General features: G+C 39.0%; 1 protein-coding gene across 11 annotated transcripts in view; it reads left to right on the top strand.

The window, feature by feature from the left end:
• cita (citron rho-interacting serine/threonine kinase a) overlaps positions 1-23460 on the top strand; it is an 86040-nt gene extending 62580 nt beyond the window's left edge. Inside the window, exons 23-50 of one of the 11 annotated variants that reach the window (XM_052555541.1) lie at positions 263-460; positions 1594-1647; positions 2049-2246; positions 3050-3243; positions 3874-4009; positions 4158-4262; positions 4732-4872; positions 6593-6700; positions 7616-7721; positions 8033-8200; positions 9002-9025; positions 10335-10472; positions 10941-11121; positions 11735-11826; positions 11907-12011; positions 12715-12884; positions 13860-13901; positions 14368-14448; positions 14728-14863; positions 15000-15139; positions 16336-16428; positions 16523-16631; positions 17125-17253; positions 17342-17422; positions 18379-18457; positions 18546-18725; positions 22126-22471; positions 22757-23460. In XM_052555541.1, coding sequence (XP_052411501.1) covers positions 263-460; positions 1594-1647; positions 2049-2246; positions 3050-3243; positions 3874-4009; positions 4158-4262; positions 4732-4872; positions 6593-6700; positions 7616-7721; positions 8033-8200; positions 9002-9025; positions 10335-10472; positions 10941-11121; positions 11735-11826; positions 11907-12011; positions 12715-12884; positions 13860-13901; positions 14368-14448; positions 14728-14863; positions 15000-15139; positions 16336-16428; positions 16523-16631; positions 17125-17253; positions 17342-17422; positions 18379-18457; positions 18546-18725; positions 22126-22471; positions 22757-22783 — 3561 coding nt within the window. In that variant the 3' untranslated portion in view covers positions 22784-23460. Of the gene's footprint in view, positions 1-262; positions 461-1593; positions 1648-2048; positions 2247-3049; positions 3244-3873; positions 4010-4157; positions 4263-4731; positions 4873-6592; positions 6701-7528; positions 7722-8032; positions 8201-9001; positions 9026-10334; positions 10473-10940; positions 11122-11734; positions 11827-11906; positions 12012-12714; positions 12885-13859; positions 13902-14367; positions 14449-14727; positions 14864-14999; positions 15140-16335; positions 16429-16522; positions 16632-17124; positions 17254-17341; positions 17423-18378; positions 18458-18545; positions 18726-21074; positions 21184-22125; positions 22472-22756 lie in introns of those variants that run through there. The other 10 variants (XM_052555535.1, XM_052555534.1, XM_052555537.1 and 7 more) reach the window with 10 other exon arrangements.
• The last annotated feature ends 252 nt before the right edge of the window (positions 23461-23712 follow it).

Below are 23712 nucleotides of genomic sequence, written 5' to 3'. Positions count from 1 at the left end.
AAAGTTCAGTGAATGTTTAGTGTTTTGTTTGTGCATCAACAGAAAAAAAATGTGTTTGACAAAATGAAAAAACATCATGTTTAGTGAAATGTAGGTGCATCACTAGTGTTGAAATGTGAGAATGTTAGAAGATAATCATAGAAGACTGATGGTGGTTACCAGACTAGCTTGCATTGGTCAGGCAGGTTTGAATGTAGTAGTGAGGTTATTACACATGATGCTTGACCGTGTGTGTGTGTGTGTGTGTGTGTGTGTGTTTGAGATGGGTCTGGAGCATGAGGAGCAGAAGCTGGAGATCAAGCGTCAGGTGACGGAGCTCACGCTGTCGCTGCAGGAGAGAGAGTCTCAGATCAGCAGCCTGCAGGCGGCGAGACACGCGCTAGAGAGTCAGCTACAGCAGGCCAAGACCGAGCTGGAGGAGACCACAGCCGAAGCTGAGGAGGAGATCACAGCGCTGAGAGTGAGACGCATGCAAACCCTTAAACCAGACCGAGCCAGAACTCTGATTTCACTAACTTAACACACTCACCTGTTCTCTGTGCGTTCATTTTGCACCATTTAAAAAAATATTAAATAAAACATAACAAAACTAAAAAAATCGATCTCTATATAAATATATATGTGTGTATATCTATATATTACATTTCTCATTTTCATGTAGTTTAACTTGATGCACTAAATTTAGATTTAACTAGAAAAATTAGATTTAATGGTTCTAAAAATACTGATATAAATAATGTAAAAAATTTAAATGGAAACTAAAAAATAAACTAATTCAATATAATAGTAACACTGGGTCACATGCCATGCAGGTAAACAAATAAAATATTTAATTCATAAATAATTGTGTACATTTATATAAAATAAAGACATTCCAGTGAATCATTTAAAAAGAAAATTACTAATTATTTTTATTGTTATGGTTGACTAAAAATATTTCAAAAGTTTCTTAAAATAAAATAAATGTTAACTGCAAGATAATAAAAAATTGTTCCGGAGTCAGCATTTCACATTTTATTAGTGTAACTTTCAGTGCTGAAATAACAAAAACTGAAATTGATGAATATTTATATATATAAAAAAAAGATCGCACCAAAATTGCTTTAACTCTAAACTCTTTAACTTAAAAAAAATAAATAAATACAATTATAACAGGTACAATTACAGGCAGCCAGAAAAAAAAAAAGTTTATTATATAAATATGTATTACATGAAAGTAAACACTTAATGTATTAATATTTATAATATTTATTTAAAAAAAAATTTTTTATAAAAAAATAATATATTTATTTAAATGTTATATTTTTTATGGTTTAATGATTTCTTCCAGATCTCAATAACTGCACTATCCCCAGTTTGAGAAACCAGTGACATGACTGTGAACTGGGTCTTGCTGTTTATTCTACACTAGATATATTTTTGGGAGGGACTCCTGAGCATTATTTACATGTGGCAGCAATGAAGCACCAAAAACAGCCTGTTTAATTCTACAAGTGTACAGTGAGCTTGACAAACTGAATCTTTGGGGTATAGAGCTAAAAGTGTCGAACAGTGAGCATCATCTGAGCATTATGTGTTTGTCTTCTCCTGCAGGCCCACAGAGATGAGCTTCAGCGCAAGTTTGACGCGCTCCGAGACAGCTGCTCGGTGAGTGTGCGTTTATCTGTGCTGAGATTTCCCACAATCCCCTGCACTGCTCAGGAGGGTTGAATATGATAGTTCTCTTCAATGGGACGACATTTGTCTGACAGACTTCATACTTTTACTCAAAACGTTCTCTTGATTCACTTTGAATGAAATGGCATCTACACAGGACGAGAGATCGAAACTGTCAGGTTTGAGTGGTGTGTTGTGCTCGATAGGATCCTCAGGGATCGGAGAGATAGTATTGATCAGAACAGCTGAAGAATCAGAGATCTAAAGAGTGGCACACGACAGAATCAGTGCACTCTGGGACGCTTCTGTCACCTTCATCGATCCGTGAGATCAGTGAGCTGCTCGGATCCTCCCTGATGGATGATGTGTTGATCAGTGGAGTGTGTTCACAGGTGATCACGGATCTGGAGGAGCAGCTGACGCAGCTGACCCAGGAGAACGCCGAGCTGAACCGCCAGAACTTCTATCTGTCCAAGCAGCTGGACGAGCTGACGCTGGAGAGCGAGGAGCGACTGCAGCTCAGTCAGGACGTGGACCGTCTGCGCAGAGAGGCGGCCGACCGAGAGATGCACCTGAGCAACCAGAAACAGGTGCGCAAACACACACACGTGACCGCTGCTACAGAACATGTCCTCTGTATTCTTCACAAAGAAGTGTCTAGAGGCATGATATGATCATGTGTAGCCATCAACTATATGTTTGTCCTGTTGTTATATGTTTTATACACTTATCACTTTTCATAAAGAGCAATATGAGGTAAACAGACCAGCACTGACAACGAGAATCAGAAGGAAATAAATATATTTGAGTCCCTGCAGCACAGAAGCAGTCATCAGTAGCACAGATTTGTAGAAATAGACAACAATACATTGTTTGGGACACAATTATAGATTTTTCTTTTATGCCAAAAATCATTAAGATATTAAGATAATGTTCCATGAAGATATTTAGTAACTTTCTTACCGTAAAAATATAAAAACTTAATGTCTGATTAGTAATATTCATTGCTAAGAACTTCATTTGAACAACTTTAAAGATGATTTTCTCAATATTTAGATTTTTTTGCTCCCTCAGATTCCAGATTTTCTAATAGTTGTATCTCAGACAAATATTGTCCTCCGAACAAACCACACATCACTGGAGAGATCATTTATTCAGCTTCAGATGATGCAGAAATCTCAATTTCCAAAAATTGACCGTTATGACTGGTTTTGTGCTCCAGGGTCACATATTTGGGTGATGTAATATTATTATACAATGTCATAAACTAGTATATTAAGATAAACCTATGCTATTTAAATGACTAAAACAGACAGTGATGAGCACTAGTAATTCCCCAGACTGCATGTAGTGTACTGCGGTGTGTTATAGGAGTGTGTGCTTGTGTCTGCAGAACATCGAGACTCTGAAGACCACGTGCAGCATGCTGGAGGAGCAGGTGGTGGAGCTGGAGAGTCTGAACGATGAGCTGCTGGAGAAGGAGAGACAGTGGGAGAACTGGAGATCTGCTCTGGAGGACGAGAAGAGTCAGGCGGAGCGCAGGACCAGAGACATGCAGAGACTGCTGGACAACGAGAAGCAGAACAGGTGCACGCTAAACATCATGGCCTTGAGTTTAATACAATTCATCAGCAGCTTCAGGCATTGCATTAAATCGATCAAAAGTTACAATAAAGACGTCTATAATGTTCCCAAAGATTTCCATTTCACATAAATACCGTTCTTTTAAACTTTACATTTATCTGTGAATCCTGACACTTTGAGCTGAGCATGTTTTACTGAAGTGTGTTTTCTTTAATTGCTAATGTGATCTTTACACACCACAGACTGAACTAAATTAAGCACTAAATTGGTTTTACCTAATTGTGTTCTTAAATTTAACAGCTTTTCGACAGAATACATTACAAACCTTTCAATCAAAGTTATCTGACATCATCAAGATGAATTTGTTCTGACACAGATCTTGTCATACTTCATTACCATTTTCTAAACTACTGCGAATAAACTGATAATGTGAGAAATGTTGAAGGTGTCTGAATAAATGATGGTTTGACTGTACACTATATTCACATAGGAACATGTCTTTCTAAGTTACAAAACTATTTCACAGTTGTTACCGTATTTTTGGATCAGTTAAAGCCAGAAGCTTTTGAATGCTAGTGCATGTAGATGTTGTTTTCCTGTAGTGTTGTGGCTTGACTCGACCCTGTTCCTCAGGTTGCGAGCGGACCAGCGCAGCTCAGAGTCTCGTCAGGCGGTGGAGCTGGCCGTCCGTGAACACAAGGCCGAGATCGTGGCTCTGCAGCAGGCGCTGAAAGAGCAGAGACTGAAAGCTGAGAGTCTGTCTGATACTGTGAGTGACACAAACACACTCGCAACAGTCTGTCCTACGCTGCAGCTGATGGAGATCCATTAAACACTGCGGTGCACTCCTGTTCCCTCAGACAGGAGAGGCTGTGCTGTTTAAATGTGCGGTTGATTGTGTTGTGGTGCTGTTTCAGCTCAATGACCTGGAGAAGAAGCACGCCATGCTGGAGATGAACGCGAGGAGCCTTCAGCAGAAGCTGGAGACGGAGAGAGAACTCAAACAGAGACTCATGGAAGAGGTGAGAAACACAACAGTGGACTCTAACTGTTCTCAAACATACATATATTTTAAGCAGCCTGTATATGCAAAATATATGACAAACTCAGCTTCTGCCTTATTGAAATTGCAATTTTCATTTACAAACCCTCATGTCGTTCCAAACCCAGAAGACCTCGGTTCATCTTCTGAACACAAATTAAGATATTTTTAATGGAATCCAAGAGCAGAAACATAGATGAGGACATCAGCAAAACATAAATAAAATGATACATCTGTCCAGTTGAAACAGAGAAAACAAACATATACACACAAGACACTGCAGAAGACCTTCAGTATCTCTGATCTCAACATTTACAACAGCTTCTCCACTAAAATAAAGATGAGCGTCCTATATGTTATAGTTATGATATCAGAGGTCTTCCCTATCTGAAGTGGTCACTACCAGGGGTTTCTCTGGACTGATGTGTGTGTGTGTGTGTGTGTGTCAGCAAGGGAAGCTGCAGCAGCAGATGGACCTGCAGAAGACACACATCTTCAGACTGACACAGGGACTACAGGACGCACTGGACCAGACCGACCTGCTCAAGACCGAGAGAACCGACCTCGAGTACCAGCTGGAGAACATACAGGTGTCAACACACACACACACACACTCTTACACTTACACACACTCATTCACTCACTTACACAGACACACACACATTCACACTCACGCACACACACCAAAAACCTCAAGATACCATACACATCACAATATATAGTTGAGACCAGGCTGCCAAAAAATGGCTGAAAACTAAATTCGAATTTTGCACTTAATATTTATGTATATTCTGATTATAGTTTAATTTAAAATGCATAATTTCAGTTAAGGGGGAAAAAGGCTTTTGGCTTTTCTCCAGGAGGCCACAAGAGGGAGCAAAATATTGCTGACGCACGTTTATTATAGCCAGGGGCGGCGTTAGGGGTGGGCTAAGGGGGCTGGAGCCCCGAATGTTTTCAGTAAAGCCCTGAATGTTTTTATTACCACCATGCCATCAATGAGTTTTCATGCTCAGTGAATAAATTTATATTAAAATTAAATAAATATCTCTCGACTCAGGTCTACAGTGTCTGTCAATTTACACGTTGTCATTCACACCCGACGAAAACCGTCCACTGAGTCTAGTGCTGCTGACTGACATGTAAACTGGCCAACCATCGATGAGCATCTGTATGATCCAGCCAATGAAATGAGATCTTCTGGAGGCAGGCGTTTTGTTGGCGTGTAGTTTTACTAGATCTATTTATTTGAAAATTAAAATGGATATTTCAAAATTCTTCAAAAAGAGGAAGTAAAACACCGCCAGGGAACACTTGAACTCCAAGATACATCAGCTTCAGGTATCTGTAAATTTTAATCATAGTATTATATTTCTTTTTCGGTTTTAAATTGTGTCTGATTTAACGTTACATTTTGAACAACTAACGTTAACAGTTAACGGTTGCGCAGCACAGTCTTTAGGACACACACACACACACACACACACAGAGCGGTTATAATGTTTGGTTAGCACGGTCTGTGGCAGACTTTTCGTGTCAGGGCAACAATGCAATAAACAAGATAATAAAAAAAGACATATTTCGCTAAGGAAATGGTTCCAAACAAAGCATGTTGTTGTGCTGTGCAGTAACACACAACGGTGTTTACTGAATACATTTGCTTGCGTAAATGATTCACTGACCCATTCATAAAAACAGTTGCTTACTTTTTTTCTGAATATATCATCAGTTTCTAACGAATCCATTGATTAAATGCCTGACCGACTCACTCATTAAGGCAGTGGCATGCTGCCACCTAGTGGCAAAGTACCATTCAAATTTTTTTTCATAATTTCATATTTCTGTATTCCAAATTTTATATTTGATGGATTTTTCTGGGCTAAGCCCCAGATCTCCTCTCACCCTAGAACCGGCCCTGATTATAGCAATAAAATATCATGACTATCAGTGAAAAACTGCATAATGTTATATAAATATATATATATGAGGTCGACCGATGTATCGGTTTTGCTGATTTTCTTTTAGTTTAGAGCATCAAGTTAAACTGAATGAAATTGAGAAATGATGCCCTGGCAACTAGCTGACATAAAGCACATATAATATTAGTATTAAATTAATTTGAAGACATTGTTTTAGTTAACAATAGTAACTCTGGATTGTATTGGATGAGAACTGACTTGAGCTGAGAAGTGACACTTGTCTTCTGTAGTGTTGTGAATTTGAGTTTCATTTAGGGTTATTCGGGTCAATGTCCACATTATAACTTAACTCATCTGTGTCTCCATGTTCTTCCTCCTGGTCTCTCCTCAGGCCGTCTACTCACACGAGAAAGTGAAGATGGAGGGAACCATCTCACAGCAGACCAAACTCATCGACTTCCTGCAGGCCAAGATGGACCAGCCCACCAAGAAGAAGAAGGTGAGAGAGACTGGAGCATGCTAATGAGACTCAGACTTCACCTCATTCAGAAAATCTGTCTCATTACAGTCTGATGTACATTTAAGACTGAGCTTGGGTTTGATTTGTGGGATTGAATGTGTCTAGCTGAACCACAGGCACTTTTGAGTTTTGGTGTCTGTCTGCGTGTGGTTTCTGCTACATCTAGAACTAGCTTTATTAAAGAGAATAAAACTGTTCTCACAGTCCTGGAAAACATGGAAATATCAGGAGATTCTGGCCTGGTTTTCATCGAACCGTCTAGAGTCACTGTACACTACCATAAGAACGGTTATTAATAACTGAGCACCAGTAATACATGATGATAATATGAACTAAATCAGATTTCTGAAGATCATGTGACACTGAAGACTGGAGGAATGATGCTTAAAATACAGCGGAGCATCACAGAAATACATTACACTTTAACACATACAGGTGCTTCTCAGTCAAGTAGAATGTCACGGATGTTTTTTTTTTTTTTTTTTTCTTATGAGGTATTCTAATTTGTCGAGATTGAATTGAATTGTTGTTTTTTTTAAATGTAAGTCAAAATCATCACAATTAAAAGAATCAAAGACTTACACTACTTTAGTCTGTGTGCACTGAATTTATTTAATACATGAGTTTCACAGTTTGAGTTGAATTACTGAAATAAATGAACTTTTCCATGACATTCTAATTAACTGAGATGCACCTGTGTGTGTGTGTGTATATATATATATATATATATATAAAACATTAAACACTTAAAAGATACAGCTAGCAGAAATAAACAGTGCAGTGTGTCATGTGACCTGTGTGTTTTAGGGTATATTCGGGCGGCGGCGTGAGGAGGTGGGCGTCACGGCTAACAGCGCCGCCGCGGTCTCGTCTCAATCCTCTGTTCCTCTGCAGTACGGTGATATGAAAGCAGCGCTGGAGAAGGAGCGCGTGCGCTGCTCAGAGCTGGAGGAGGCGCTGCAGAAGATGAGGATCGAGCTGCGCTCCCTACGAGAGGAGGGTGAGACGTCACTACATCGGTCACCCCAAAATAAAATACTGTCATTAATTATTCACCCTCATGTCATTCCAAACCTGTAAGATCTTAGTTACAATAGTCCCTTGGCTGTTTATGGAGGGTCAGAGAGCTCTCGGATTTCAGCAAAAATATCTTACTTTGTGTTCTGAAGATGAACGAAGAAAGTCTAATGGGTTTGAACGACATGAGGGCGAGTAATTAATGACATAATTAACATTTTTGGGTGAACTATCCCTTTAGTCCAGCGATGTCCTGTAAAGGTTGTGATGCTGAGGCTCTTCTCTGTCTCTCAGCGGCTCATTTTAAAGCGCAGGAGCATGTGGCTCCGCCCACCCCGGCCTCGGCCCGTCAGCAGATCCTCATGTCAGCCATCGTGAAGTCTCCGGAGCGCCAGCCCAATCCCAGCAGCCTCCTGAACCCGTCCAGCTCGGCCCGCCGCAAGGAGAGCTCCACGCCAGAGGGTCAGTCCAGCACCGACACACACACTGCCATGGGATTGGATTAAATCAGACCGGAGTGCAATTATTATTTAAAGATAAATCTATGCTAAATTGATTCTGTAATGCTGGTTTTATTGTGAGCTATTCATCAGTAAAAAAGATTCCAAGCAAAACAGAATCCAGGTTATATCAAAAAAGTACATTGTTAAAAAAAAACATATACAAGAAACCTATATTTAGGACCTTTTTTTTTTTACTTTTATTATGAATATTAAACACATTTACTCTATTCAGAAATGGTAAGTGTGTGTGTGTGTGTGTTTAATCAAAATTTAAATAAAATATATACAAATTCTATTTATTTTTATAATATAGATTTATAAATATAGATAGATAAAGAAACAGTTGTAAGAATGAAAGAATACTAATTATTACTAATATACTAATATAAAAAAAAAGTAAAAAAATCAATTTCTTTAATTAAAATTCCATATATAAGGGCTGGGCCTTATACATAGTAAACATACATATATTATGTCAACAAAAAAAAAAAAACGTATTTAGGACTTTTTGTGTATATATGTTTTGAAACAGGTTTTTATGTCTTTAACAGGTCCAAACTAAAGCAGAATGCAGGGTTTTTCAGTCAGACAGATGAATGAAGCTGGTGTTGTGTGTAGATGAGGAATATTTGAGTGGTGTTCTCTCTGTCTCTGTGGCTGCTTCTGTCTCATGTTTCTGTCGATGTCGTCCTGCTCTCTTGCTTTCTTTCTGCGTCCGGCTCCATCAAATCTGAGAGCTGTTTCTCTGCTGCTCTTTCAGAGAAGAGGAGGGTGACGTTTGAAAGTAAGTGTCTCTCTGTTTCTGTCGCTCTGAGATCTGCATGTAGTTCAGCGTCGTATAACATCTGAGAGAACCAGACCGGAAGAAAAACACACAGAGCAGCTATATGGGCCTTTAACACAGAAGGCATTTTGCTTCTTGCTAACCCTGACCCTAGCATGAGCTCTGTGTCTTTAGAAGGCTGTGAAAACAACAGTTTAATATTGTAACATTTGCCTTTGTGAAACTTGTTCACACAGAATGGATTTTTCTATTGCTTCTCTATAAACACATCTGAAGGGGGCCACCTACATGTTGTCTAAATAAAAGTGTGCAGTAAGATGTTTTAATGTTTTTTTTTTTTTTTAGTTTGGGGTCTGAATATTTCTCTTTTTCTTTTTTGAAAGAATTAATGCTTTCATTCATTTTTTTTTTAAGTGATTTTATATTATATTTATATATTATTAGAAAAGATTCGGGTTTGGAACGACATGAGGGTGAGTCATTAATGACATACTTTAGATGTTTTTGGTGAACTATCCCTTTAAGTAATGGCTGATGAAAATTCAACATCACAGGAATAAATAATACTATAAAGTATATTAAAATAGAAACCATAATTTTAACAGAAAATATTTAAAGAAAAGAGTTTAAAAAAAACATCAAAAGTGCTACTGATCCCTAACCTTTGGATGGATGGGATGGATGGGTGGATAGATAGATAGACAGACAGACAGAAAGAAGGACAGACGGATAGACAGACAAAAGGACAGACAGACAGAAGGACAGACAAACAGACAGAAAGAAGGACAGACAGATAGACAGAAGGACAGAAAGACAGACAGAAGGACAGACAAATAGACAGAAGGACGGACAGACAGACAAAAGGACAGACAGACGGACAGACAGACAGAAGGACAGATGGACAGACAGATTGAAGGACAGAAAGAAGGACAGACAGACAGGAGGACAGACAGACAGAAGTACAGACAGACAGACAGAAGGACGGACAGACAGATAGATGGATCGCTCCTGCTGTCCTCATGTGTTCAGTCTCTTTTCTTGGGTTCTGCAGCATGTCATGTTTTTCTTGAGTTTCTGCTCTCAGGAGTTTGTGTTTGAGCATCTTTCTTTACTCTCGAGCACAGACCTGCATGCGATCGCTGATGAGGTTTGTTTTGCTCGGATCGAGGTGGTCTCACGCACGGTTTTGTTGTGGCCGTTGCTTTGCTGCTGGATTGGTTTGACATGATTCACACTGAGATGCTCGAGGACATTAATAACCCACACTAACTCTCTCTCTGTCTCTCTCTCTCTCTCTCTCTGTCTGTAGAGTACGGGCGGCGTGTGAAGGAGCGAATGCATCACAACATCCCGCATCGCTTCACCGTGGGGCTGAACATGAGAGCGGCCAAATGTGCCGTCTGCCTGGACACGGTGCACTTCGGCCGACAGGCTGCCACGTGTCTGGGTACAGAAACATGGAGGTTTAGCTCACTTCTGAGAAGATTTTGTACCAATAATATGGTTACATACACTACCATTCAAAAGCCTCTTCTGCTCATCAAGGATGCATTTATTTGATCAAAAATATAGTAAAAATTGTGAAATATTATTACAATGTAAATCATCTGTTTTCTGTGTGAATCTGTGTTAAAGTGTAATTTATTTCTGTGATGTGCAGCTGTATTTTCAGCATTGTAGGGACACACTCGTTCCTTTTCCATTGTTTCTCCAAGTAAACATGCACTGTCTTCTGCACCTAAATTGCATCTAAAAATGAAAAGAACTAAAAAAAAAAGACACACGTGAAGACCCTTTTTTTTTTTGCACGTCTCACAAAAAGTGTTCTGTGTGGCCCATAAATGAAAGAATGGCTAGTAGAGTATCTGTTGATGTAGTCTTCTCTCTTCTCTTGATCTTCTCTTCTCTCGGTCAGAGTGTCGTACTCTCTGTCACCCCAAGTGTTCCCCGTGTCTGCCGGCCACCTGCGGTCTTCCTGCTGAATACGCCACACACTTCACTGAGGCTCTGTGTCGGGATAAAGCCAGCTCCCCAGCGCCGCCGCTCAAGGAGGCCTCGGGTCACATGCGTCTGGAGGGATGGATGAAGCAGCCCAGGTGCTCACTTTGACCACATCAGTGTTTGAGCTGTCAGAAACTGCTTAATCTGTAACTTATAGACCAGTTTCAGTGTTTGCATCAGTGATGATGTTTTTTGTGGGCGGAGCCTAAGCCGTATACTCAAGCCATGGAATAAGAAAGCTTTAGATTTCTAAATTCTTGCAATTCCGAGAATGTATCTCACAATTCTGGTATGGAAAATCAACTTTCATTCTTTATTTTTAGTTTATAATCCCACACTTCTGGCTTTTTTTTCTCCCTCAGAATGGACAAACTCACAATTTTTGTGTTGAATCAAGTTATAAAGTCCGAACTAGGAGATATAGACTTGCATTTGCAAGAAATAAGTCAGAATTGTGAGATAAAATAGATAAATATTATGTAAAATAGTTAAAATATTATTTCATGCATGTATTTCAACTGTTGGGCTAATGCAGTATGTCCCCTGTATGAATATTATATGGACCTATTATTTAAATCAAATTTGTTTTAAAATTATTCGTATTAAAGCTTTACTGCTGTCACCTGATGAATGCAGCAGAGTTCAGTTTGACTTGCGCCAAAAATAAACACGTTTAACATGATCCAATGATTTTGGTGTGTTTTGTAGGAACGGTAAGAGAGGACAGCAGGGCTGGGAGAGGAAGTATGTGGTGCTGGACGGGACGAAGTTATCGATCTACGAGTCCGAGCCGACAGAAGGTAGAGCATCACTCCATCAGATCTGTCCGCGTGATGAAGCTGGGTGTGTTTCCTGAACTCTGTGTGTGTGTGTGTGTCAGACTCGGTGAAGCCGCTGGAGGAGTTTGAGCTGTGTTTGACCGACGGTGAGGTGACGGTGCACGGAGCTGTCGGAGCCTCGGAGCTCATCAACACGGCCAAATCAGGTCAGAACACGACTGAGATCAAACATCCTGAGCTCTACTCTCACTTCTGAGTGTAGTGGAGTATACTGTGGAGTATAGTCTGTGTGCTTAACCTGCACCACTGCTGTTCAGTTTTCATCTATATATATATATAATAGAGTTTTTATTTCAGTTTTAGTTATTTTAAGATATGAAAGTAAACTAGTTTTTATTAATATTTTACTTTATTTTCTCTTTTCATATTTTCATTACGTATTAGTAATTTAGTTTTGTGTGTGTGTGTGTCTGCGTGTGTTTTTGTGAGTCATTAGTAATTTTTTTGCCTGTTTTTTTATTAAATTATATTTTATTTTTATTATATTTTCATTTAGTTTTAGTTGAAGTTTTAGTAATTTTGTTGTGTGTGTGTATTCAGTTTTTATCTTTTTATGGTTTTAGTTTTAGTTAACTATGATAAGCCTAACGGCTCAATCAGTTAATGTTTCTTTAAATCATATTTACTGTACTGAAATAATGTAGCATGAATTTCCCCAAGACAAGTGTCATTAGCTTTGTTTAAAGGAATATTAAGTAACTTCATATTTAATTGTTTTGCTGCCTCTTGTTTGTCTTCCTGATGTGATTTTTGAAATGCACCATTGACACCTAACACGGTTAATTAATTCTGCTTTTTAAAGAGTCTGATTGTAGATGTGTTTATTGTGTGTGTGTGTGTGTGTGTCAGATATCCCGTACGTGCTGAAGCTGGAGTCTCATCCTCACACCACGTGTTGGCCGGGTCAGTCTCTGTACTTCATGGCTCCCAGTTTCCCAGATAAGCAGCGCTGGGTGGCTGTTCTGGAGTCAGTGGTGGCCGGCTGCAGAGGATCCCGAGAGAAGAGCGAGGCGGACGCGGTGAGTGACCGCTGCGTTCATCAGTCCTTCACCTGTGTCAGCTTCGGTCCGACTCTTTATGAGGCTTTGACTGATGCGGTCTACTCTCGTCATGTTTAAAACCAGCGGGCTTTAGTTTACTGTATGACACTGCAGTATTCATATGTATAGTATAGTTAATCATATAGTATGTATTAAAGTTATCTTTCATTTCATTTAAGCTTCAGTTTAGGTGCTTTTGTCATTTGTATTATTAATTAAAATATTTTTTTTTATAATTAATGTACCGTATTTTCCGGACTATAAGTCACACTTTTTTTCATAGTTTGGCTGGTCCTGCGACTTATAGTCAGGTGCGACTTGTTTATCAAAATTAATTTGACATGAACCAATAGAAAACATTACCGTCTCCAGCCGCCAGAGGGCGCTCTATGCTGCTCAGTTCTCCTGTAGTCTACACTGAACACATAGAGCGCCCTCTCGTGGCTGGAGACGGTAATGTTTTCTCTTGGTTCTTGGTTCTAAATAAATGCGACTTATATATGTTTTTTTCCCTTGTCATGAAGTAGTTTTGGACTGATGCGACTTATACTCAGGTGCGACGTTTAGTCCGAAAAATACAGTAATTTTATTTACTTTTCAGTTTTAGTAATTTTAGTACTTCAAATTCAACTTATTTCGAGTAGTTTCATTCAAGCTTTTAAGAGGGATTCATATAATATATGTTTTATATTATTTCAGCTTTATTTTAAGTAACAAAAATGCCCCGTGAAGAAAATTGTTTGCAGAATTATTTTTAGTACATTATTTATGCAACTATAATACACTATATACTATTTATAATTATATTTTTTTTTGGTAAATTTTTATTTTAGTTTTAGTAATTTAAATACTTCAATTTATTTAATTTAAATGAGCTTTTAATCTAATATTAATAGGTGATTTAATCTTTAATATTTCTAATTAACAAGTGTGATTGTGTTCTGAACGCTGTAGGCCGGTGTTAAACGTCAGAAGACTCTCTCACCACTGGTTCAGGTAATCACATGATTGAGGGACGCTCATTACCCAGCATGCACTCTGTCTGGTGCCTGTGTCGCTTGCATCATCAGACCGTTCCTCTGAATGTCATCCACAGACTCCAGTGTTTCCTGCAGCTCCGTCTAGCAAAGCAGAAGTTCTTGACAATGATACGAAAACATTCTCACATGCAGCATGACCAGTGGAGTCTGATTCACAAACAAATGACTCTTATGAATCAGTTCATTTGAAATGAATCACTCAGGCAAGCTGAAGTGCTCCTTCATGGTGTTTTGTTTAGTTTTGTTCATGTGAGGCATGATACACATCAGTATGTCTGACATCGATGTAGGATGTCTGTGTGTAGGAAACACTGAACGCAAACGTCTGGCTTGAGCACGTGCGCTTGGCTTCAGCTCCGTTCCCAGAGAACTGTGTGACTTGTGTTTGAATCGTTCATCTCTGTCTCTCATCGTCTGAACAGAAGCTGCTGGGAAACTCTCTGCTGAAGCTGGAGGGAGACGATCGGCTGGACATTAACTGTACTTTACCTCTGACCGACCAGGTACAGTAACACAGCAAATAATAATAAACCACAGCTGTACGTGAATCAAAATTGTTCAAAAATAACAATAAATCCACCATCTACACATTATTCCACACTGTTACTAATAATAAAAACTACTAAAATAAATAAATAATAAAAAACACCTATACAGCATTTATCTTGTGCATCAATAGATATACCATCATTTTTTTAAAGAAATACAGAAGACAGAAGTGTGATTATTCAGATCAGTGATATGTGTGTGTGTGTGTGTGTGTGTGTGTGTGTGTGTTTCAGATCGTGCTGGTGGGCTCAGAGGAGGGTCTGTACGCTCTGAACGTCATCAAGAACTCCCTCACACACATCCCGGGACTCGACTCTGTGTTTCAGATCCAGGTCCTGAAGGAGCTGGACAAGCTGCTCATGATCACCGGTCAGTGTGTGTGTCTGCTTCACATGTGTGTGTCCTCACTGACAGTAGTTTAATAGCAGAATACTAGGACTGTCACAATAAACTGATGCATCGTGATTCAGCTGACTGTGTGTGTGTGTGTGTGTGTGTGTGTCAGGCGAGGAGCGTGCTCTGTGTCTGGTGGACATCAAACGCATCAAGCAGTCTCTGGCTCAGTCTCATCTGCCGGCGCAGCCTGATCTCAGTCCCTACATCTTCGAGGCGGTGAAGGGCTGCCATCTCTTTGCTTCTGGAAAGGTAGAGTCCGTCTGCACACAGTATGTGCTGCTCTTCCTGTATTTGGTCTCTAGTTGTAAGTTGAATAAAACTGAATAATGAGAAATGCATCTCATCATTATTGAAGTAAAATTGGTTTTGAGCAGTGTTTCACATGGACTTGTATTACCTGGAAGTTTCCTTTATAGAGTCTGGATGTAGGGCAGATGCAGTTTGTAGGATTTTAGACCAATGAGATTTCACTGTGGGCGGAGCTACTGTACCAGCATATAATGATTGGCAGACTGTGTTGACAGTGATTGATTATGGTCCTGGTTAGAACCAGTGTCATTTTAGTATTAATTACAAGTACTATTTTACTAACTTACTGTCCGTTATGCCTCTGGCATGTATGGCAGCAGTGAAGGTCCTCTAATCTGGTCGATTCTGGGCTGTTTCTGTGTTTATCTCCCTATGTCAGGTTCATAGATTTCATTTCTTCCTCTTCTGTGTGACGCCAGGTGATCTTGGGTTGTCCTCTTTTACTTCTGCCTTCCAGTTTCCAATGAAGGGCTACTCTTGGGTGCTATCTTGCTCTCTTCTCAAAACGTGTCTGATCCAGTTCCAGCGCCGCTTTGTTACACTGCTAGCATGCTGTCTTGATGACATCTTGTTAATAGATCCTCATTTGATATCTTGCTTCTTATATCTTCTCAGACTAACAGTCGGCGTATGTCGCTTGCTGTCATCCATACATTAGTCTTGATTCTACACTGCTGAGACGTCCGTATGTTGTTTAGCTTTCTGAAAGCGTTTCTGGCTTTGTTGATTCTGTTTTTACTGTCAGTGTATCTCACAGTACTCCCAGGATAGGTGAACTCATGTGTTGTGCATTCACGTGGACTGGTAATGGATCTGAGATGTTTAGTGCCATCACTTCAGATTTCTTCTGGTTTATTTTCAGGCCAACTTGCAAAGTAGCTAAGTCTGCTCTGGCTTTCCTTTGCACTGCTTTGTTTGTTTCTCGGTACGGTTTCCTGTATTTTTCTTTAAGCCGTTCAGACTTTGTCTCATTTACTTTCTTCTTCAGGGCTTCATTTACTTCTTTCTACAGTTTTCCACGTGTCATCTCTTAACCAGTCCTTCTTGTCTTTGTGCTTGTGTCCAAGACAGGCTTCACTGGTCTTCACATAGTGCTGATATCTTTACTAAAGTGTGTGTGTGTGTGTGTGTTTCAGATCGACGCGTGCATGTGTATCTGTGCTGCAATGCCCAATAAAATCACCATCTTGCGCTTCAACGACACACTCAACAAGTTCTGCATCAGAAAGGTGAGGTTTAAGACCCTCCTCATGCACATCTCACACACACATGTTCATTCCTCACGTGTGTGTGTGTGTGTGTGTGTCCGCTGCTCTTCCGCAGGAGATCGAGACGTCTGAACCCTGCAGCTGCATCCACTTCACCGGATACAGCATCATCATCGGCACCAACAAGTTCTACGAGATTGAGATGAAGCAGTACGTGCTGGAAGGTGAGATGACGCACACACACACACTCTCTCTCTCACACACACACACACTCTCTCTCTCTCACACATACACACACACACACACACATGTTTGTTTTTGTGTAAAGTGTGTTCATCCCATAGGTGTAATGGTGTTTATTCTGTAGAAACTGTATATTCTATGTCCCTTCACCAACCCTACACCTAACCCTAACCCTCACAGGAAACTTTCTGCATTTTTACTTTCTCAAAAAAACTCATTCTGTATGATTTATAAGTGTTTTGAAAAATTGGGGACATGGGTTATGTCCTCATAAGACACCCTCTCCTTGTAATACCTGTGTCATAACCATGACATTATACAGAGTTGTGTCCTGATGTGATACAAAAACATGCCCACACACACACACACACACACACACTCACACAGACACACTAAGAGGCTGTTTGATCTCCCTGCCCCTGATGAACTGTACTGTGTGTGTGTGTGTGTGTGTGTGTGTGTGTGTGTGTTCAGAGTTCCTGGATAAGAACGATGTGACTCTGGCCTCGGCTGTGTTCGCCGCCTCGTCCCACAGCTTCCCCATCTCCATCATCCAGGTGACCAGCGCGCCGCAGAAGGTGGAGTACCTGCTCTGCTTCCACGGTGCGTGTGTGTACTGTACGAGACGCTGAAGGTGTGTGTGTGTGTGATGTTGTGTTTCACCGGTGTGTGTGTGTGTTGTTGTTCGCAGAGTTCGGTGTATTTGTGGATGCGTACGGCCGCAGGAGTCGCAGTGATGACATCAAATGGAGCCGCTTGCCTCTGTCCTTCGGTAAAACTTCATCAGTGTAGAGTCTGGAGAGCTGACGATGGGTTCATCTGTGTGCACTTCACGAGTGACATGGAAAAACAACAAAACACACTCCAGTCTTTCACATCACTTAACGCAAACAACGGTCCTTTATCGTGATGCATTCATGGCTGCACGATTATGACAAAAATCCACATCATTATTTGTAATCACAATAATTTGAGGCAATTAATCATCATCCATTTATTTACCTTCTGAAAAATAATTGTTTCTTTAACAGTAGATTTCCTAGAACTATAAATGTAATCCACTGAAAAACAACGATACATTAACAAATATAACTGGATGAATAATATATTAATATATTTTTGTAATATATATTTCAAATAATTTTACAATAAATTATTATTATATACATAGTCATTTATTTAAATGTCAGTAGTGTATAAATTGTGTATAATGTTGAAAGAAAAAGCTATATATATACCTGTATATAACTTTTATTAAATATATAATATTATTGTAATTTGTATCATATATGTTTTACATATTTAAATTATCTAAACTTACAAATATTTAAGTTTTAAATATTTATGCAATATTTGTAATTTATAGTATATCATCTGTCTTGATTATCTAATTTTCATAATTATTGGAAGCAGAATAATTGAAAATAAAATTAAGATTAATCTGACAAACACAAGCTAATCTAAAAAACCTAACTTGTTTGATGTCAAGATTTTGATGTATTATTTAGTGTATTAATCCATGTTTCTGGTCTTATTGTGAATGGCTCATCAGTGCATATTATGCTAAAGAAATAAAAATGTTGTTGTAATCTAAAAGGGAAGCGTATTGTGAATGTAAAGTAAGAGTTAAATATCTATTTCAGTAATCTCACCTTCAGCTCTGACTCTGAGACACTGTCCCATCGGCTCCTGGTCAGTTAAATCATATCTTGTGTGTTTTCTGTGCAGCGTACCGAGAGCCGTACCTGTTTGTGACCTACTTCAACTCTCTGGACGTCATCGAGGTTCAGAGTCACTCTGCGCTCGGGTAAAACCTCTGCCACTGTGTGTTGTGGTTTAGTTCCTGATGTTTGTTAGAGACGCTCTGAGTGGTGTGTGTGTGTGTGTGTGTTCAGGCCTCACGCTTACGCTCACCTGGACATCCCTAACCCACGTTACCTGGGTCCGGCCATCTCGTCCGGCGCCGTGTATCTGGCCTCGTCCTTCCAGAACAAGCTGCGAGTGATCTGCTGCAAAGGAAACCTGAGTCAGGAGACATCGAGCGCAGAGCCGCAGAGAAACAGCTCCACGCGCAGGTCAGCATCACGCCAGCCTCCTCACGGGCTCATTCTTCTTCTCTAGCTCGGGGGGATGATGATTTTACATAGGCACAGCTCGGGCCAAAAAGGGATTGGTAAAAAAAAAAATATTATGCCAAAAAATCTTTTTTTATAATATTTAACTAGTCAACTTAAAAATTTAACTATAACTTGATTCAAGTAACGTTTTCTTTATTAGCTCTCGATTTAAAGAAAATTCTATTCCAAGTGCACCACAAATACAATTTTAATACATAATTAAATTCATATTATTAATTAAGATTATTAGATACATTGAAGAAATAGTTTTTTGTGAAAATCAACAACAAAAAAAGTGTGGGGTGGTGGGGGGTGTAGTAGAAATATCAATGTATCATAAGTTTGTTTTTGTTTACTAAATATTTTAGGATTTGAATTCTAAATATGTTACGTTTAAATTATTTTAAATGTATTTTAAGGATTAGGAATCCTTACACATAATGAAAAAAAACAACATAATGTAATTCTTTGATGAATAAACTCAGAAGTCAAGGTAATTAAAATTGTAAATGACTGAAGGTGTAACAGCAGTGAAAACAACAGCTGCTTTCAGACTGGTTTGATGATGTTATATACTGTAGGTGGTAGGTTTTTTATTCAGTCACGCAGCTTTTCCGTAGTTTTTTCCGTGGAAACATGGATGTGTTTGACTGTTATGCTCACGTCTCATCCATGAAATGGCTTTCTAGAAACACAGCGCTCAAGTTAAGAGAAGTTCACTCCCATCTTCTTGCATGTTTTTCCTGTTCTACTGCCTTCATCGCATCTTTCTCAACACAAAAGTGCATTCTGTGAATTATTTTCTCTTAACTGTTATCATCGGCATATTGTCAAAGTGTTTAATTTAAATGTTTGGTCATATTTACAATTCCTCGATTTTTAAAATATTAAATCGTGGCACAATATTACATTTGAATTAATTTATAAAAATTTAAATAACACCCCTGTTCAGGTAAACTTAATTTATTAAGGATGTCAGGAATAAAGTGAAAATGAAAGGAGAAGTCTATTGCAGCATTAAATTCAGATACTCTCAAATACTCTATTTTTTTTCTCTCATAAACAACAAAGTGGAAATGAATGTGCAATGTCAGTAAGAGATTCATTCGACATTGCAGCTTCATTGATTATAACAAGGGTTTTTTGAGTTCTTTGCTTTTTGTATGTAGTTTATGTGCTATTTAAATAAGAGAGATAAATTAAGATGCAATTAGCTTGTTTTATTATTTTTTCATTGGGTACCATGTGTGCATGCCTAAAACGTACAGTTATGATGCACGTGTTAATAGATTACTCTAACATTAGGCAAATTATAGCCTTACCCTGGAGTTACCCTCTGGATGTTTCTGATTAAATATTGGGATTTTTCATTTTAATATATAAAAAGCTCCAGGTTTGCTGTGCTGGTTTGTAGGGCTGCACAATTTGTCCAATTTGTGATTTAAATATTATATTATTATATTAATTAACCACAGTTAACATGAGCTAACAATCAAAAATAATTCTGCATCGTTCATTATGCCTAATATTACTTACAAAATATTTATATTTTTATTGAATTAAGTTAATGCACTTTGAGCTACCATTAACAGTGAACAATTGAATTCGTATTAATGAAAATGATAAAAAAAAATGCTGTTAAAATATATTGTTAACAAATGAGACCATATTGTTGTGTTATTAATATATATCTATAAAATATTTTTTTACTATTATTTTGATTATTATTATTATTATTATTAAATGAAAATATATATTACTATTGTAATATTTTTTGTACTATATATTGTAATGCTATAGTATGTTAAATATTAATTTTTGTAGTAACATTTACTTTGCAAAAATCTGTAAAAGTACAAGTACACCTTTTAATATGTTTGCATTAAAATGTTAAAGCATGAAGCTTTTTTATGTAAAACTGCAGTGAGATCTTGATTTCTGAATTATTCTCGTTACAAATGTGGAAGATTGTTGACACATATTGCTTTTTTCGAAATGCATAAGTGACTCAAACATACAAAGATGAGTTCATACAGCGCTGGTGTGAACATGAACACAGTGCTGCGCTTCACTCTCAGACACAAACACAGTGTTTTTATTTCATGAATCTGTGTCCAAGTCCAATCAGGTTTGATGTGTATAACCATCAGAAGACATGAGAAACACTTAAAGTCATTAAACCTGCTGCACCTGTGATATCAGAGTGAGATCTGAGATGTGTAGGGAATAATGATTTAAATCACCATGTGACCTGAGGTCTGGCTGTGATTGGTCCAGAGTTTCTGACTGTGTTTCTCTTCTTTACAGGAAGAAAGGTGCTTTCTTTATTTGTGCGAGTGAGTGACAGATCATGAACGTTTTTAACCTGTGAACTGTGATGAATAAAGTGTTTTTAAGGAGAATATCCTGAACCCTGCTCAGACTGAGACTAGATTTAATGTGGCGCTCTGAAAACTCATTATATTCAGGAGAAATAGTTCATTTATAACGTTATTTAAAAGCATAAATGTGTTTAAAAAGTAGATGTGTGCTCATATTCGGTTATGTGTTATATCACGGTAGTGAATATCCACGATATTGTCATCATGAACACTTCAAAATACTGGTAATAATGATTTATTATAAATTAATCTGATGTTTTTAAAATGCATTTTAAGAATATTTTCCCCATCAACTGATCTGATGTTTTGATTCTTTATTGTTTGGTCACACTTTACATTAATGCTCTATTAATTAACATGAGTTCATTCATTAGTAAATATAAACTGCAAAAGAACAGTTCTTCTAAACATTTATTCAACTTGGCTAATTTCAATGAAACATAAAAATCTAAAAGTTGCAACTGTTTATAATGATTTTGGACTGTAAATGATTAAAAGTTTTACTTGCATACTTTTTTGTGTATTACTGTATTGTATGCAAATGTTCAGTTCTTTTTGTTTTAAGGAAAAACTTTTTAAACCTGTTATACTTCAATACTTTTTTGCAACTTAATTTCAATACCGTGATAAAAGCATAAGCAATTAATCGCAACATGTGTCCTATGCCAAGTTAAAGTGTGTTATTGTGGATCTGAGGAGGTGTGTGTCTCACCGTTGGACGGTGAGTGCTCTTGTGATTCAAGATTGGGTTCTGAGGGGCTTGTGGTTTATTATCCAGGACACATTCATCATAACTGTACAAATATATTTAATCTCCTCACTGGTGAACGTCTGTCAGGTGATGCACGTGAACTCTCTTCTGTGTGCGTAAACCTTTCGATCCTAAGGTTTTATTCAGAGTTCAGATAACTTGTGCATTTCTAACCACACACATACAGAGTGTGAGGTGTCTAACTCTTTCTCCCGGTGTGTGTCAGCCCAAACAAGCGCGGTCCTCCCACCTACAACGAGCACATCTCCAAGCGTCTGGCTGCGATGCCGGATGTACAGGACGGCCTGCACCAGCCCGGGACGCCCCACCGATACCACGAGGCTCGCACCGAGTTCAGACGGGACAAGTCTCCAGCGCGGCCCCTGGACAGAGAGAAGTCCCCGGGCCGGATGGAGCGGTCCCCCGGCCGGATGATGGACCCTCGGCTGGAGCGCTCGCCCGGACGCATCATGGACCTGCGCAGGGAGAGGTCACCCGGACGGGCGTTTGAGGAGCCTCGCCAAAGACTGCACACGGGGTCAGCTCGAACCCCCATCAACACTGTTAACAAGGTCAGGACCACCACTAAATATTGAGAAAATCATCTTTAAAGTTGTTCAAATGAAGTTCTTTGCAATGCATTGTGGGAGATACTAATCAAACATTAAGTTTTGATATATTTATAAATATATGAGTGACACTGATGACTGCTTCTGTGCTGCAGCGACACATTTGGTGATTGTGATGCTTGTGTTCAGCTGATAAAATGGTGTGTGTGTGTGTGTGTGTGTGTGTGTGTGTGTGTGTGTGTGTGTGTGTGTGTGTGTGTGTGTGTGTGTGTGTGTGTGTGTGTCCAGCAGGTGTGGGATCAGTCATCGGTGTAAGAGTCATCACTGAAGAACATCAGATCCTGTGTATACGAGGAAACTCTCAGCACAAGGCCTTACAAACACACACGGATCCGGCCAGCGTTTACTAAACCACACACACACACTTCTGCCTGTTGTTTGTCTCTATTTTCCTGTCCTTCTCTTTGTACCTTCCTCTGTCTTCTCTCCTCTTCCTCTGCTCTTTCCCACAATCCCCGGCGACAGCGTAGCGTCCGTCTCGACGGAAAGAGAATCTTTGTAAGCCTCCAGAATGTCACATTAATCTTGTAAATACGCTCACGTGATGTTTTTTATAAGAAGCGATAACGAGGAGGGTCTATTTTTGTTAAGTGAAATAATACTGAATGTGAGGAACTGGTGTAAATCGTCTGAAACTGCTTGGACGCGGCAGACTTTGCTTGAATGGAGCCGTTCCTCTCCCGCTCTGAGTTACTGCTTCAGCGCCGTATCGTCCGCTTCTCTGAATGATGAGCTCAGGATCTGTCTCGTGTTCTTCTGCCGCATGGAGACGCTCTGACCAGTTTCTTCTGTTCCTGCTTCTCATTTCTGTTCACTGATCCACGCTGATGTTTAATCCCAGATGTAGCCTTTCTCCTTTTCTCAGTTTTTATGTTTATGGTCTGATAGCATTATCTATAGCCACTAATAAACTACAGTTTATCTTTATCTGAGCCTCTGCGTCTCGGAGTGGTTGTTTTTCAGGTGAAACTGAACATTTAATGAGAATGAATGAAGATGTTGTGAGGATGAACTTTGAACTGGTTTGAATCATTCATAAGACCAGAAGCATTTATCAAGAAAGATTTATATTGACCTTATAAGAGTCTGATGCTGCTCTAGTTTGAATTTTAATATATATAAGCCCATATTTCTGGGACTGAACGACGCAGGGCCTAGAAGAAGATTTCCACAAGAAAAAAAAA

This window comes from Carassius gibelio, chromosome B5, assembly GCF_023724105.1.
Source record: "Carassius gibelio isolate Cgi1373 ecotype wild population from Czech Republic chromosome B5, carGib1.2-hapl.c, whole genome shotgun sequence".
NCBI lineage: Eukaryota > Metazoa > Chordata > Actinopteri > Cypriniformes > Cyprinidae > Carassius > Carassius gibelio.
Note: the sequence above shows the minus strand (reverse complement) of the source record. Positions and strands in the feature narration are given on the sequence as shown.